Source organism: Spermophilus citellus (genome assembly GCF_964194105.1).
Source record: "Spermophilus citellus genome assembly, chromosome: 10".
Classification (NCBI taxonomy): domain Eukaryota; kingdom Metazoa; phylum Chordata; class Mammalia; order Rodentia; family Sciuridae; genus Spermophilus; species Spermophilus citellus.
The window spans coordinates 119,682,166-119,695,138 of record NC_138197.1 but is presented as its reverse complement, the minus strand read 5'-3'; the positions used below and the strand labels follow the sequence as shown (position 1 = coordinate 119,695,138).

At 44.1% G+C, this 12,973-nt stretch overlaps 2 protein-coding genes across 2 annotated transcripts in view; both read left to right on the top strand.

Annotated features, from left to right (window-relative positions):
* LOC308658299 (putative tetratricopeptide repeat protein 41) overlaps positions 1 to 5,567 on the top strand; it is a gene marked incomplete at its 3' end in the record, with an annotated part of 89,616 nt that extends 84,049 nt beyond the window's left edge. Inside the window, exons 14-15 of the mRNA XM_081310860.1 lie at positions 4,686 to 4,815; positions 4,904 to 5,567. Coding sequence (XP_081166986.1) covers positions 4,686 to 4,815; positions 4,904 to 5,567 — 794 coding nt within the window. The remainder of the gene's footprint in view (positions 1 to 4,685; positions 4,816 to 4,903) is intronic.
* Positions 5,568 to 7,093: 1,526 nt separating this feature from the next.
* Positions 7,094 to 12,973, top strand: part of NT5DC3 (5'-nucleotidase domain containing 3) — a 54,889-nt gene continuing 49,009 nt past the window's right edge. The window contains exon 1 of the mRNA XM_081309508.1: positions 7,094 to 7,583. Within this exon, the coding sequence (XP_081165634.1) occupies positions 7,109 to 7,583 (475 nt within the window). The 5' untranslated portion in view covers positions 7,094 to 7,108. The remainder of the gene's footprint in view (positions 7,584 to 12,973) is intronic.

The following is a 12,973-nucleotide window of genomic DNA, read 5'->3' as shown; positions in this document are numbered from 1 at the left end:
TACTTCACATAGTAAATTATAACCTAAAGTTAGATATTTAGATGATGATGATGATAATGATGATGATGATCTGCTGATTTATATTCTCCATCATGGCGTACTTGGCTTTTAGAACTGGAGCTGTCACATAGTAGGTGCTCAATGAACATTTGCTGAGGGAATGAATGATGGAGGAAATTCTGATTTGCCTTCTCATTTTGGTAAAGCAAGTATAATTATTAAGGGCATTTGAAAGTTAATATCTTCTTGTACTCTTATAGAATTTACTCAATCATTCGTTAATTCATTCAACAAATATTTGCTGCACCTTTTAGGGACAGTTTATTTTAGTTGCTGTAGAGATGGCAGCAAAAAGGACAGATGGAAACCAACATAGCTTTCATTGGGTTCATGTTAGGGGAGATGACTGTCAGACAACTAAATACAAAATTGTTTAACTGCGATTGTAGCAAGTGCTATTATGGAGATGATAGTTGGAACACTAAATATACAATGGCTTAAGTGCAGTTGGGACAGTTCCATCATGAGAAAACACAAGTGCTCTCAGGAAACCTTCATGTCTTTGGTGGAGGGGGACAGGTTGGGGACGCTTCTCAGGAAGCATTGCTAAAAAACTGAATGTGCAGGATGAGACTTTGCTCATCAGGTAGAAGTATGGCAGAGGGAAGAGTCCTCCAAGCAGCAGGAACTGGACGTTCAAGACTGGAAGGAGCTGAAGAGGCCTGTGCACCCGGAGTGCTGGAGCAATGTGGTGGGCGGCAGCCAGGGAGGATGGGAGAGGAGTGGGGTGGATCGCAGGCCTCCTGGACCAGGCAGGATTTGGACTGTTACCATAGGAGTGACTGAAAGCCAGTGCAAGGCTTTTGCAGAGCAGGTGGAAACCCAGAGTCGTTCCCCCAGCATGGACTTCACATTGCCAATACAGTAGTCCAAGTGATCTTGGGAACCCAGAGGCATGAAGGAGCATGAGGGACACTTCAACACTGATTTTCTGTGTGTTTCCATGGTGTGTGTTTTGAATTCTCCGCAGACTGAATTCCCAGGGGCAGGCAGGCGTCTTATCACTTATTCTTCCTGTCCCCAAAGCCTTGGAATAGTGCGAGCTGCTCCATCAACGCAGGCAGGCTAAGGCAGCGGGTGAAGCAGGCGCCTTCTTGGGATTCACACTGCTTGCCTTGGGCTGCCCAGCAGGAACCTGGCTCTACTCCAGGCCCCCAGCACCCAAGGAAACGGCACAAACCGTACTTTTAGCCTGTGGAAAAGAGGATCAGAGTTGATTTTCCAGATTTAATTTTAGATTACAAATTAACAATGATATTTGTTAGCTTGAATGTCCTGGCACTTTCTCTTAGTCTTTTATTAGTACAGTTGATCAACAGGTAAGATACAGCGTACTTCCACTGAGAACAGTGGGCTTCAAGGAATTTTTGAGAGTGAAGATTTTAAATTGTAACAAGATTTTTGTGCGGGAGATTATAATAAGCATGTATTAAAATGGAGGGTTTGTAAGAGAGTAACAAATTCTAAATTTTGGCACTTTTTCTTTTTTTTTTTTCTTTTGGTACTGGGGATTGAACTCAAGAGCACTCGACCACTGAACCACATCCCCAGCCCTATTTTGTATTTTATTTATAGACAGGGTCTCACTGAGTTGCTTAGTGCCTTGCTTTTTGCTGAGGCTGGCTTTGAACTTGTCATCCTCCTGCCTCAGCCTCCTGAATTTTGGCATTTATTCTTAAATGAACTTTCTCTCTCTCTCTCTCTGTCTTCCGAAATTTTATTGGCACTGAAATAGAACATGGGTTGAGCTTTTTTTTTTTAATGAGCTCTCTTTTTGTTTAGCATATCCTTCATAGCTCATCCCCTCACAACTTTGATCCAGTTCCCAATAGAAACCTTGACATAATAAAACTGTTAATCCTGGTGATTTTGGTAGGAATCCTGACTTGAAAAGAGGGCTTTTGTGATTTATGTTCCATGCTATCCCTGGCACAGAGCAATCTTACTGCTTCCCTTCTTTGATAAGTGCTTTAAATCTGCCTATTGAGAAATGATTTTAGGGTGAAAAAAGGACAGAAATGTGGCTTTTCATATGCTGTTCTGTCATGCAGAGTGTTCTGAACTGAATTGTTTATTTTGGATGAAGCATGGTAGATGAACATTATGTTACTTCCCTGTCCTTGGAATTCTTTTTAAAAAGAAATGCCAACCATCTCAGTCAAGTTTAAAAGGAGGAAATTAAACAAAGGCACTGGTGGGTGACTCTCAGTGGGGTGAGTCAGTCCCTTTTCATCATTTAATTTAAAAATGCTTAACTTAGCCAGAACCCTCTTTTCTATAGCAGTTGGTCCCTCAATCACAAAGCAGGTAAATAATAAAGACAAAACTTACAATTTAATTTTAACTTAGATATAAATGCACCCCCCCCCCCCCGCCTTTAAATGTTAAATCAATTCTCTTTTTTAAGGTGGGCCCTCTGGAATTAGACATCATCTTTTTCAAAACACATTACTCACAATTTCTAGTTCTGGTTGCTGCAGAGTGAGAACAATTGTGAAGCATCTATGCGCAGGATCCTTCCACACTGCTGCTTTATTTCCCCTCAATCTTTTATGGTTGTCTTGCCCACTCATGTTTAAATAAAATTGTTTTAGCAGCTCATGGCATTGAGTCTTTCCAAAGTATTTAGTCTGATTTTTCAGAAAAAACAACTCCTTTCACTTCACATGCATATCTTATTAGTATTTTACTTAATTTAATTGCCTAATTAGACTAATGAGCCCAGCTGACTCTGGGTCATCTAGAACCCAGCTGTTGGGAACAGGTGTACAAGTAGCAAAAAGCCTAGCAGCTCAGGGTGAGGGAGAGTATGTTTTAAAAGAGGAAGCAGAGGGCCCTAGTTAATTAAGCAAGCCAGTTTACTCCTGTCAACAGAGCTTCCTTTTACTTGTTATGTAGGCTCAATCCTTTCCAATGTGTTGTAAGTTTGTAAATGCTATTTATAGCAGAAAAATGTCAAATAGCCCTCAAAAGCTTAGATAACTTTTAACACTGGAAAGGGACTCTAGAGATCACACTGACTTAATTTGAAGTTGAGGAAATAGCAGATATAGACCATATGACTTACTCCAGTATATTTGATCAGAGAATTTTGTGAATTTGAAATTATATGGCTGAGGCTCACAATGACCAGGTGATATCCTCAAACCTCAAAACTACTCAGTTGGAGACTTAGGGCGTGGGATCCAGTCCTCTGATTCCAAATCCCAAGCCTTTACCACCATCTGTGAGCTGTTGAAGTTTGGCAACTCATTTGGGAGACAGGCACAGAAAGATGGCTGTGATCCAATGGGCTGTGCACTGTGACAGACACTGGCGAGGGCATGGGGAAGCACATGAGGGGCAATCAGGAAGACTTTCTAGATAGTGACTTGACTGAGAGTCCTGACTAGTGCCTGATGAAGGTCAAGAAGAATGTTTTAACCAAGAAGGATCAGCATGAACAAAAGCAAGGAAAAATGAATCAGGTTATATGAAACTCTGGAATGGGGAGGTTTGCAGGTGACATTGGAGGAATCAGGGAAGCCTAGGGCATGGAAAATCTTGTCTACCATGCTCCAGGGGTTGACAGGGGAGCTGCTAGAGGACTCTGAGAACAGATTTTCAAGAGAGTTAGAGACCATCTCTTGTATTCCCATCCACAACTCAAATTTCAGGGGATTTTTTTTTTTTTAAATTTAAACCTATTGAAAGGTTTTAAGACTGATTAAACAAACAAAAACTCCACTGTATAACCTTCACCTATATTCACCTTTTTTTTTTTTTTTTTGGTACCAGGGATTGAACTCGGGGGCACTTGACCACTGAGCCACATCCCCAGCCCTATTTTGTATTTTATTTAGAGACAGGGTCTCACTGAGTTGCTTAGCACCTCACTTTTGCTGAGGCTGGCTTTGACCTCCTGATTCTCCTGTCTCAGGCTCCCAAGCTGCTGGGTTTACAGGCATGCACCACTGTGCCCGCTTCACCAATTTGTTAACATTTTGCTATATTTGCATTTTAAACACACACACACACACAGTTCCCCCCACACATCTTAAAGTTTCAAGCATAACACTTTTATCTCTACATACTTTAGTATGTGTCTTCTGGGTACAAAGACATTCCCCTACATAGCCATGATATAATAATCAAATCCAGGAAATTTGACTACTACATAAGGCTTTTATCTACTCTATAGTCCATATCCATATTTCCCATGTATCTTAGTACTGTCCTTTATAGCTGCTTACTTTTTTAAAAAAAATATTTAGTTGTAGATGAACACACAGTATCTTTACTTATTTTTATGGGGTGCCGAGGATCAAACCCAGTGCCTCACACTTGTGAGGCAAGTGCTTTACCACTGAGCTACAGCCCAGCCCCCATAACTGCTTACTTTTTGATACAGAATTATATATATTTGCTGGGGAGGAAGAAACCCACAGCCTTGTGCATGCTAGGCAAGTGCTCTATCATTGAGCCATATCACCAGCTTCTTATTACATCTTTATGATTAGAACCAGGTTAAATGGTTTTGGCAGAATATTACCACAGGTAACATTCCAATTCTATCTTCTATAATTTTTTTTGAAATCTTTTTAAAAATTAAAAAATTTCTAATATTCTTATTTTTATATATCCAGCAGGTTATTTATTGACAAGTGACTCTTGTCATCATGTCATGATTGAGGCAATAGGCTATTTGTACAGGTCACTTGATTTAAGGGAGACCTATCTGGGACCTTCTCATTCATCCATCCATGGAATCATGCAGTGAGTTTGTTTCACATTTCAAAAATAAATATACTTCTGATTATTAACATTATGTAGTGACCTCTTGACAACTTTTGATCTTTTGCAGCCTTCTGAAGGAAATTGAGCGGACCCGCAGTAGGAAATTTTGGCCTCTAGGCATGTTACAGCAATCTCCTGAGGGTTCTAAGAATGGCTCCTTTTTATGGGAACACCTGCTTAAATTAGACTACCACAGTGCTCAGAGTTCTAACACAGTAAGCTCCATGATGTGCATCAATGCAGCTAAGTTAACAAGGGCTAAGAGCTTGCAGTTAGCACCACATCAGATTTCGGATAAATCAAAGTATGCTATAAGGAAAAAGATCTCCAGTCCCATTATTTGTATTTCTGCTGGGAAAAAGACCCAAGAGAAGGCACAGAATAATATTGAAATATGGAATAGCCCAAGAAAGGAAGCATCAAAGAAAAAGAAAGATTATTCCATAGAGGTTTTACCTTCGGGTAAAAAGAGTGGCTTAGTAAAGCTTTCAAAGCAGAGGATTTTGTCTGATGAAAGTATGAGTGGTGAAGGCCATGTCACTACAATTTACCATTCTCCCCTACTAGGGCCATTTACCACAAATGATTTCTGGCACTCCATATCTGAGCTCATATCAGAAAAGTGGCTTTTTCATAATCCAGATTACAACTGGACTCCTCCAAAGAGTATTTTGAAGAGAAAATCTCAAGCAGAAACAAAATTGTTGAAGAACTCAACTAATAAGGAATAAAAACAAACTAAAGCAAAACATTGTGGGTTCTTTGTGTAATCTTTTCCCACTTAAGTACTTTTAATTATATATTTTCTTCTAAGACACTTAGGAGTAATAATAATCAAGGCCTAGAGATTTGATTTTTTTAAACCCCTTGAAATATTTTAACTAATTTTAACTGAAAGAACAGTTTTTAAGTGATTTATATTTCTATGGTATTGATCTCATATTGATCTCACAGGGTCCCCTATCTAAAAATATAGAAGCAATGTTATTAAAGTTCTAATTGTGTTATTTTTACATTGCTATAGTTTACTCATTTTGAATTTATGGATTTTTCATCTAAACAAAATTTGTAATTACTATCATCATACCTTTTTATTAAACATAAGAAAAGTATTCCAGTTTATACATTAAAAACAGAGTTTAAAGTACTGAGCCCATGGATTTTTTATATTTATTTTGAGCATTTTATTCGCCTCCATTTTATCAGTGATTTGTAAAACATTAACCAGTAACTGGCCCCTTCACTCCTATCAAACAAATAAAACCTACCTACAGAGTTAGGAAGCATCTGGAAGGGGGCTTAGCTTTGTGACTTTAGGCAATTTATTTTACCTCTTTTAGCTTCTGTTTGATTATTTGTAAAATGAAATTATGGCACGTATTCCTCAAGATTACTGAGGGGACTGCATGCGAGAAGGCAGAGAACATCTTCGGTTAATGGCAGTTATTATTGTCACTAACCTTTTTCCATGAAACATCTCCCCATTCCTTCAGCCCTCTTGTGAGCATACACTAAGGCCTTGGTTTTTCTTAAAGTGTGCCCCACCTATTTCACATATGGTAGTACGTCTCCCTGGCAGAGTGCCAGCCTTGAGTTTTCTCCCCTTCCCCCAGCCCCTAGAGTCTGGCTTAGTGGTCACATGGGTAGCTTGGGAAATCCAGGGAAGTCCAGGGCGACACAGGTCTGTTCTGCAGGAGCAGAGTCTTGAGTCAGCCCACGTAGATACATGCCTGGTGGGGAGGTTACGGTTTATTGGGCTTCTGTGGAACCACAAGGCACTGAACAGGTGCAGCTAAGCCCAGAAGCAGAGCAGGCATTAGGATGTAGGCGTGGGCTGGAGCTGGATGATGTGTCCAGAGGACCTCTCTCTCTTAGTGCAAATCTAGGGTGAGGCACCGGCCTTCCAGGCCAAGCATCCTCAGGGCCATGGGGTGCCCTTCTAAACGTAGGGATTTAAGGGGCTGGAATGTGTGGGGCCTCTGGCCAGCCACCCCTTAAAGGGCGGGCCTGGATGGATCCAAGCTGGGAATGAGGGCTTGTCCTCGGTGGCCTCCACGATCTAGGGGAGGTCTAGACTTCAGAGGCCAAGAAGGCGGAGGAAGGTCACCTTCAGGACAGGGACAGAACAGATGGGGGTGGGGGTTACACTATCCGTATAGCTAGATTTGGGAGACTTCCACAGAAGGCAGGAAGGAGGTGCAGTGGAGCGCGGCGGGCAGCACTGGGGTCCTATCTCGTGGCCCGGGGTCGGCGACGAGTCATCACCTTTCATATGGCCTCCACACCAGTGCACGGCCACCTCCACACGTCGCAGGGTCAGGAAGTGACCGCGGCAGGCTGGGCGCAGAGCCGGGGCAGCTGCGGTCGCGCCCCGCCCCTGACTCCGCCCCGCCCCCCGAGGTCCCCCTCCCGCAGCCGCGGGAGGGCGGGGCCGCGCCGCCACGTGCTTCCACGTAGGGAGCTGCCCGCCCCGGGGCCGAGCGCCGACCCAGGCTGGTCCCGCCGCGCCACTCGCAGCGCGGCAGCCTCAGGCATGACCACTGCGGCGGCGGCGGCGGCGGTGGCCCGCGGGGCTGGGGTGAGGGCGGCGGCCGTGGCGGCCCTGTGGGGCGGTGGCGGCGGGTCTGTAGCCGGAAGGCGGCCGCGCTCGGGCCCCGCTCGGCCCTTGTGCACCGCGCCCGGGACCGCCCCGGACATGAAGCGCTACCTGTGGGAGCGCTACCAGGAGGCGAAGAGGAGCACGGATGGTGAGTGCGGCGGCGTCCCGCTGCCCTGCAGCTCGGGTACCTCCCCGCCCGCCGCTGGGAAGCGGGCTAGCTCGCACGCGGCGGCTCCCGCCGCTGACCTCCTGGGCATCGTGATCCTCGTACTCCCACACGTACCCCCGGCTGCGGGCAGCATCATCTCTGCCCAGCGGCTTCGGGAACGTGGAAAAATGCCACTCCAGAAACTTCGCAACTCTTCCCTTTCTGTCGGGAAAGATGTTTTGTATTTTTCTTGGGATTTTTAGCTAGGAATCTGCATCGGTAGCTCTTTGGGCTGCCCGGTGGAGTCCACGGGCATCCGCTGGGGGACAGCCACCCCTCTCCACACCGCTGGGTATTGTTATTGAGTAGCAGTGACAGTGGCAGCAGCCCGAGCCTGGCCGGCGCCGGGCGGCCCTGGAGCGGGGCTGCGGGCAGGTGGCAGGATCTGGAGGCTGATCGCTTTCCTCCTGCGGGGGTGGAGGGGAGGGGAGGGGATGTTCTGTCTGACCTGGGAGGGTCGGGTCGGGTTATCTGCTAACCTCATTGAGGAAGGGGAGTGGATGAGCGCTTTGTGGCCAGGTGAACGTGGAGTGAGCTTGAGTTGTTACTAAGGGAAACGGTGAGCGCAAGAAAAGGGGACCAGAGTGCCAGGCGTGGAGGTTGATTGAGGTGCCCACATCCCATCTATAAATGGGAAAGGCGAATCTCACGTTTAAGGCGCCAGGCCAAGGTGATGCTTTGACCAAGGGTCTGTCTCAGTCCCTAAACCACTGCCTGTCTCCTACACTGCGCTGATTTTCGGTAGCCGCTGGCCACTTGGAAACTGGTTTAAAGGACCAGTGATAATCCACCTGTGTTGTTTTCAGGGAAGATTCCGAATTGATATTATATATTGCTTATTTGAGGGGCAGCAGTGGAGGTGGCACAAAATAACATTTTATGGGATCATATTTTCCATCTTTTGGCCAGAAGTCAGTTTAGGGAAATAAAACCCATTTGGAATAATTTTCAGAGTGAATTAGAAGTAGTTAATGAAGATTTTTAAAGTTTCCTTTTGCCAAATTTTGCTTTGGCTTTGAAGCTGTAGTATGGTGTGATGGAAAGAGGACTCACTTTGGGGACATTGGGAATTACAGCTCTTAGAGATGAAAGAAATATAGAATATCATCCAGCCCAGCTTTGAGATAGGCAAGATTTTTTTTTAATTGGAGTTTTTATGGAAATAACATGTAGTTTTAAGAGTTAATACAAAGAGATCTGGCATACCCTTCACCTGGTTTCTTCCAATGGTAACATTCTAAAAAGGACAGTACAGCATCATAGGGAGTATATACTGATAGCCCACAGGTTATTCTTACTAGTGTGTGTGAGTAATAGTTTGTCACAGGTAGGTTTTTGTCTCCACCATCACAATCAAGGTACAGAACAGTTCATACGAATCCTTTATATTATCTTCCCTCCTGATGCTGCCTTGTCCCCAGCTCCTGGATATTTACTGTTCTCCATTTCTGTTTTTGTCACTTGAAAAAGTTCACTTAGATGGAATCATAGAGTATGTAATCTTTTGGGACTGATTGCCCCCCCCCCCCGCCCCAATATAATCCCCACAATTTGTTTTTTTTTTTGGTACCAGGGATTGAATACAGGGGCCCTTAACCACTGAGTCATATCCCCAGCCCTATTTTGTATTTTATTTAGAGACAGGGTCTCATTGAGTTGTTTAGCGCCTCGCTTTCGCTGAGGCTGGCTTTGAACTCGCCATCCTCCTGCCTTAGCCTCCCAGTTTCAGGGATTACAGGCGTGCTCTGCTACGCCTGGCAGTCCCCTCAGTTTTATCCAGGCGGTTGTGTGAACTGTGGCAATGACACACTTCTTGTTAGTGCTGAATAGTAGTTCATGCTATGTGTGTACCATAGGTTAACCATTTGTTTAAGTACAATAAACTGTTTAACCATAGTTTGCTCGTCGAAAGGACACCTGACTTGCCCCCAGTCTGTGGCAGTATAAATAAAGCAATTGTAAATATAAATTGTAAATATCATGTAGGGTTTTTTGTGTGAACATACATTTTTCATTTCTCTAAGTGCCCAAGAGTACAATTGCTGGGTTGAATAATAATTGCATCTTTAGTTTTGATAAGAACAAAGTTAGCTGCTTGCTGCCTGTGAGAACTGAAGAGGTCATGAAGCTGCGGTTTCTTCATCTGTGCTCGGGTTCTGGTGAGGAATAAATTAGTCCATCTGAGAAGGGTGTTCAGAGTAGTGCCTGCAGCTGAAGCATTGGATGATAAAGATGAGCACGGGACCAGAGTTTGGGCTCTGTGTGATGATCCACGGGGGTGTTGGAGGGTGACAGCCTGAGTACTTTCTTCCCTAACAGTAGTTTCCTCAGCTGCAGTAGGGAGGTTGCAGGGGGCGGGGTTTAGCTTGGGCTTGGCTCTCATCAGGTGCTCAGTGGAGAGTAGCTATTATTATTAAATATCTATTGGTCATAGATACAGATGGAGGTGGGTAATTTAGCTCTGGGTTCTAGTCTCCTTTGGCTCTGTGACCTTGAACCAGTCACTTAACCTCTCTTGGCTTTGGTTTCTCTGTAAAACAAGGCCACTGGATGAACACTAAGTTTCTTCAAGTGTTGCAGGTGTGTTATGATGTACCCCATTCTCTCTTCAGGCCTCCAGCACCTGCACACAGGGCCATGAACTTGACTTTTCCTTCTTTGTGCTGTCTGGGGCTGTACCAGTCCTAGCCTCCTCCAGCTGAAGTCTGCGTGAACCTACCTGCCCGGCTTGAGTCCATTCACTTACCATTTATTTAGCAGCCAGCAGTGGGTTTAAAGGCTGTTGATTTCCAGATGGGCGAGTCAGAGGGCCCCAGTGGCTGAGTACCTGCCTGGGCCCAGTGGTAGACCAGTGTTGGATGGATGGTGTCACTCATCAACAGATGAGTGACAGCCAGGAGCCTAGGTAGGGCCTGTGTCCTTTGAGATGCAGGGAATGCTTCCCTCTTCCTGAAGCTGACCCTTGAGTTGTGTCTTCAAGAAGAGGTCAGAAGGCATACTGATATTCATATCAAAATTCATATAGAAACATAGCAATTCTCCCCCCCACCCCAAGTTACAAGAAGACAAAACAGTTTTATTTTCTTCCTTATTCTGACAATAGAAATTTATTTTCTCACTCTTTCTGGCCATCCCATCTCTTCCCCTAAGCCACAGCCCATTCAGGTGTCTTCCTTTGGAGGGTTTCCAGAAGGAAGCCGGGCAGGCAAGGGCCACTTTCTTCTTTTTGTTTTAACCCCTTCTCTCCCATTCTCCCGTTTACCCATTTAAAACATTATTTTAAAATAACTTTATTTTTTTAGATTGTTCTGGATTTACAGATAAAATGTCTGGCTTCTGTAAACCCTGCGCCCACTTCCCCTGTTGACTGTCTCTCACTTTACCGTGGTGTGTGTGTTTGTGATCACTGCCAATATCGATACATTACCCATAGTTAATTCAGATTTTCTATTTTTACTTGAGTGTCCTTTTTCTGTTCTAGGATCCCATCCAAGACAGCACACTTCATTTAGTTGTCATGTCTCCTTTGGCTCTTTGGACTAGTTAAGGACCTTTACAGTTTTAAGGAGAATTGGTCACACACTGTAAAAAGTCCCTCAATTGGAATTTCTTCTAATTTTTTTCTTTTTCTCTTTTTTCTTTTTTGGTACTAGAGATTGAACCCAGTGACACTCTACCACCGAGCCGCATTCCCAGGCCTTTTTATTTTGAGACAAGGTCTCACTGAGCTGCCCAGGCTGGCCTTGAACTTGAGTTTCTCCTGCCTCAGCCTCCCAAGTAGCTGGAATTACAGGCGTGTGCCACCATGCCTGGCTCCTGTTGATTTTACCTTGAGACTTTCCTAAGTATCATGTTTATGTAGTTAAAGATGTTTATGCATATTTCAGACTCAGCCCAAAAGAAAGGTTCTTTGTATTTTAGGAGAGGAAATTGCTTTTTAGCCTCTAGCAAAAGTGGTATATGCTTCACTAGGACAGTGGTTTTCAGTGGCACACGGGATAGTTTTGTGACCTTCCTCACCCCAGAGGATTTTTTAAAAAATATTTTTTTAATTGTAGATGGACATAATACCTTTATTTATTTTTTTAATGTGGTGCTGAGGATCGAACCTAGTGCCTCACACATGCCAGATGAGTGCTCTACCACTGAGCCTCCCCAGAGGATATTTGATGATGTCTGGAGACCTGGGAACCTTTTAATTTGTCACAACTGAGGGAGGGCTGTGGTGTGCTGCCAGCCTCTGGTGGGTCGAGACCAGAGAAGCTGCTGAATATCCACTGTGTGTAGGAGAAAGTTCCATAACAGACTTATCTCCAAATGTCGATTTATCTCCAAATGTCATTTGGCTCCAAATGTCAACAGTGCCAAGGTTGAAGAACCCTGTTCTAAAGTGCAAGTTCTAAGAAATTGCTGGGTGCCTAAAATTTAAAGGGCTGAGTATGTTATATTCTCTTATGCTCCATGTGTGGTGATGGTCGTCGTCTTCCTCCTCCTCTTCCTCTGTCTCCTCCTCCTCCTCTTCACTATCACTATCACCACCACGAGCACCACCAACACCACCGGGGATTGAACCCATGGGCCCTCCACCACCAAGCCACATCACCAACCCTTTTTGTTTTTAATTTGAGACAGGGTCTCATTAGGTTGCTGAGGCTGGCCTTGAACTTGTAATCCTCCTGCTTCAGCCTTCTGAGTCGCTGGGATTACAGATGTGTGCTACTGCACTGGCACGTATATGTATTCTTGTAGTGTAATCCCAGCCTTCCGTGTGTGCCCATCAGATACCTAGCCTGGCTGGGTATGTACAGAATGAAGCATCCCTGCTTCTCCAAGAGGGACTGCTCTAGTTTTATATTTGGATAATTTTTTTTTTTAAATTTTAGAAATAACCTCAGAGACTGGGCTCTTTAGAATATTTGGCTAATTGCCCGAGGCCATGGCATGTATTAAGCTATGGGAAAAAAGTCTGGCAATTAGTGTGGAGTTTTGGCTTTTTTAAGTGTTGAAGGGGGCTGAAGGGTTTCAAAGTTCTGGGTTGAGAGTTTAATATTCAGTAAAAAATGTGTATCTAGTGAGGACACAGTGACAAAAAGGCATCATCTATAAAATAATCATGACACACAGGGGTAATAGGCATATAACATAATAAAAAATGGTAGTAAGCATAAATTTCTCAAGAACTGCAGTGAGTTAAAAAGTTACTCTTGGGATAATTTGAAAATCCAACCATTTTTTTCACAGATTGTATTCTACCATCTTCTGAGAAATGTAGTTAAAGAAATGCAGAAGCTATACACTAAAATTCCTTTATAGTTGGTCTTCTCAGTACC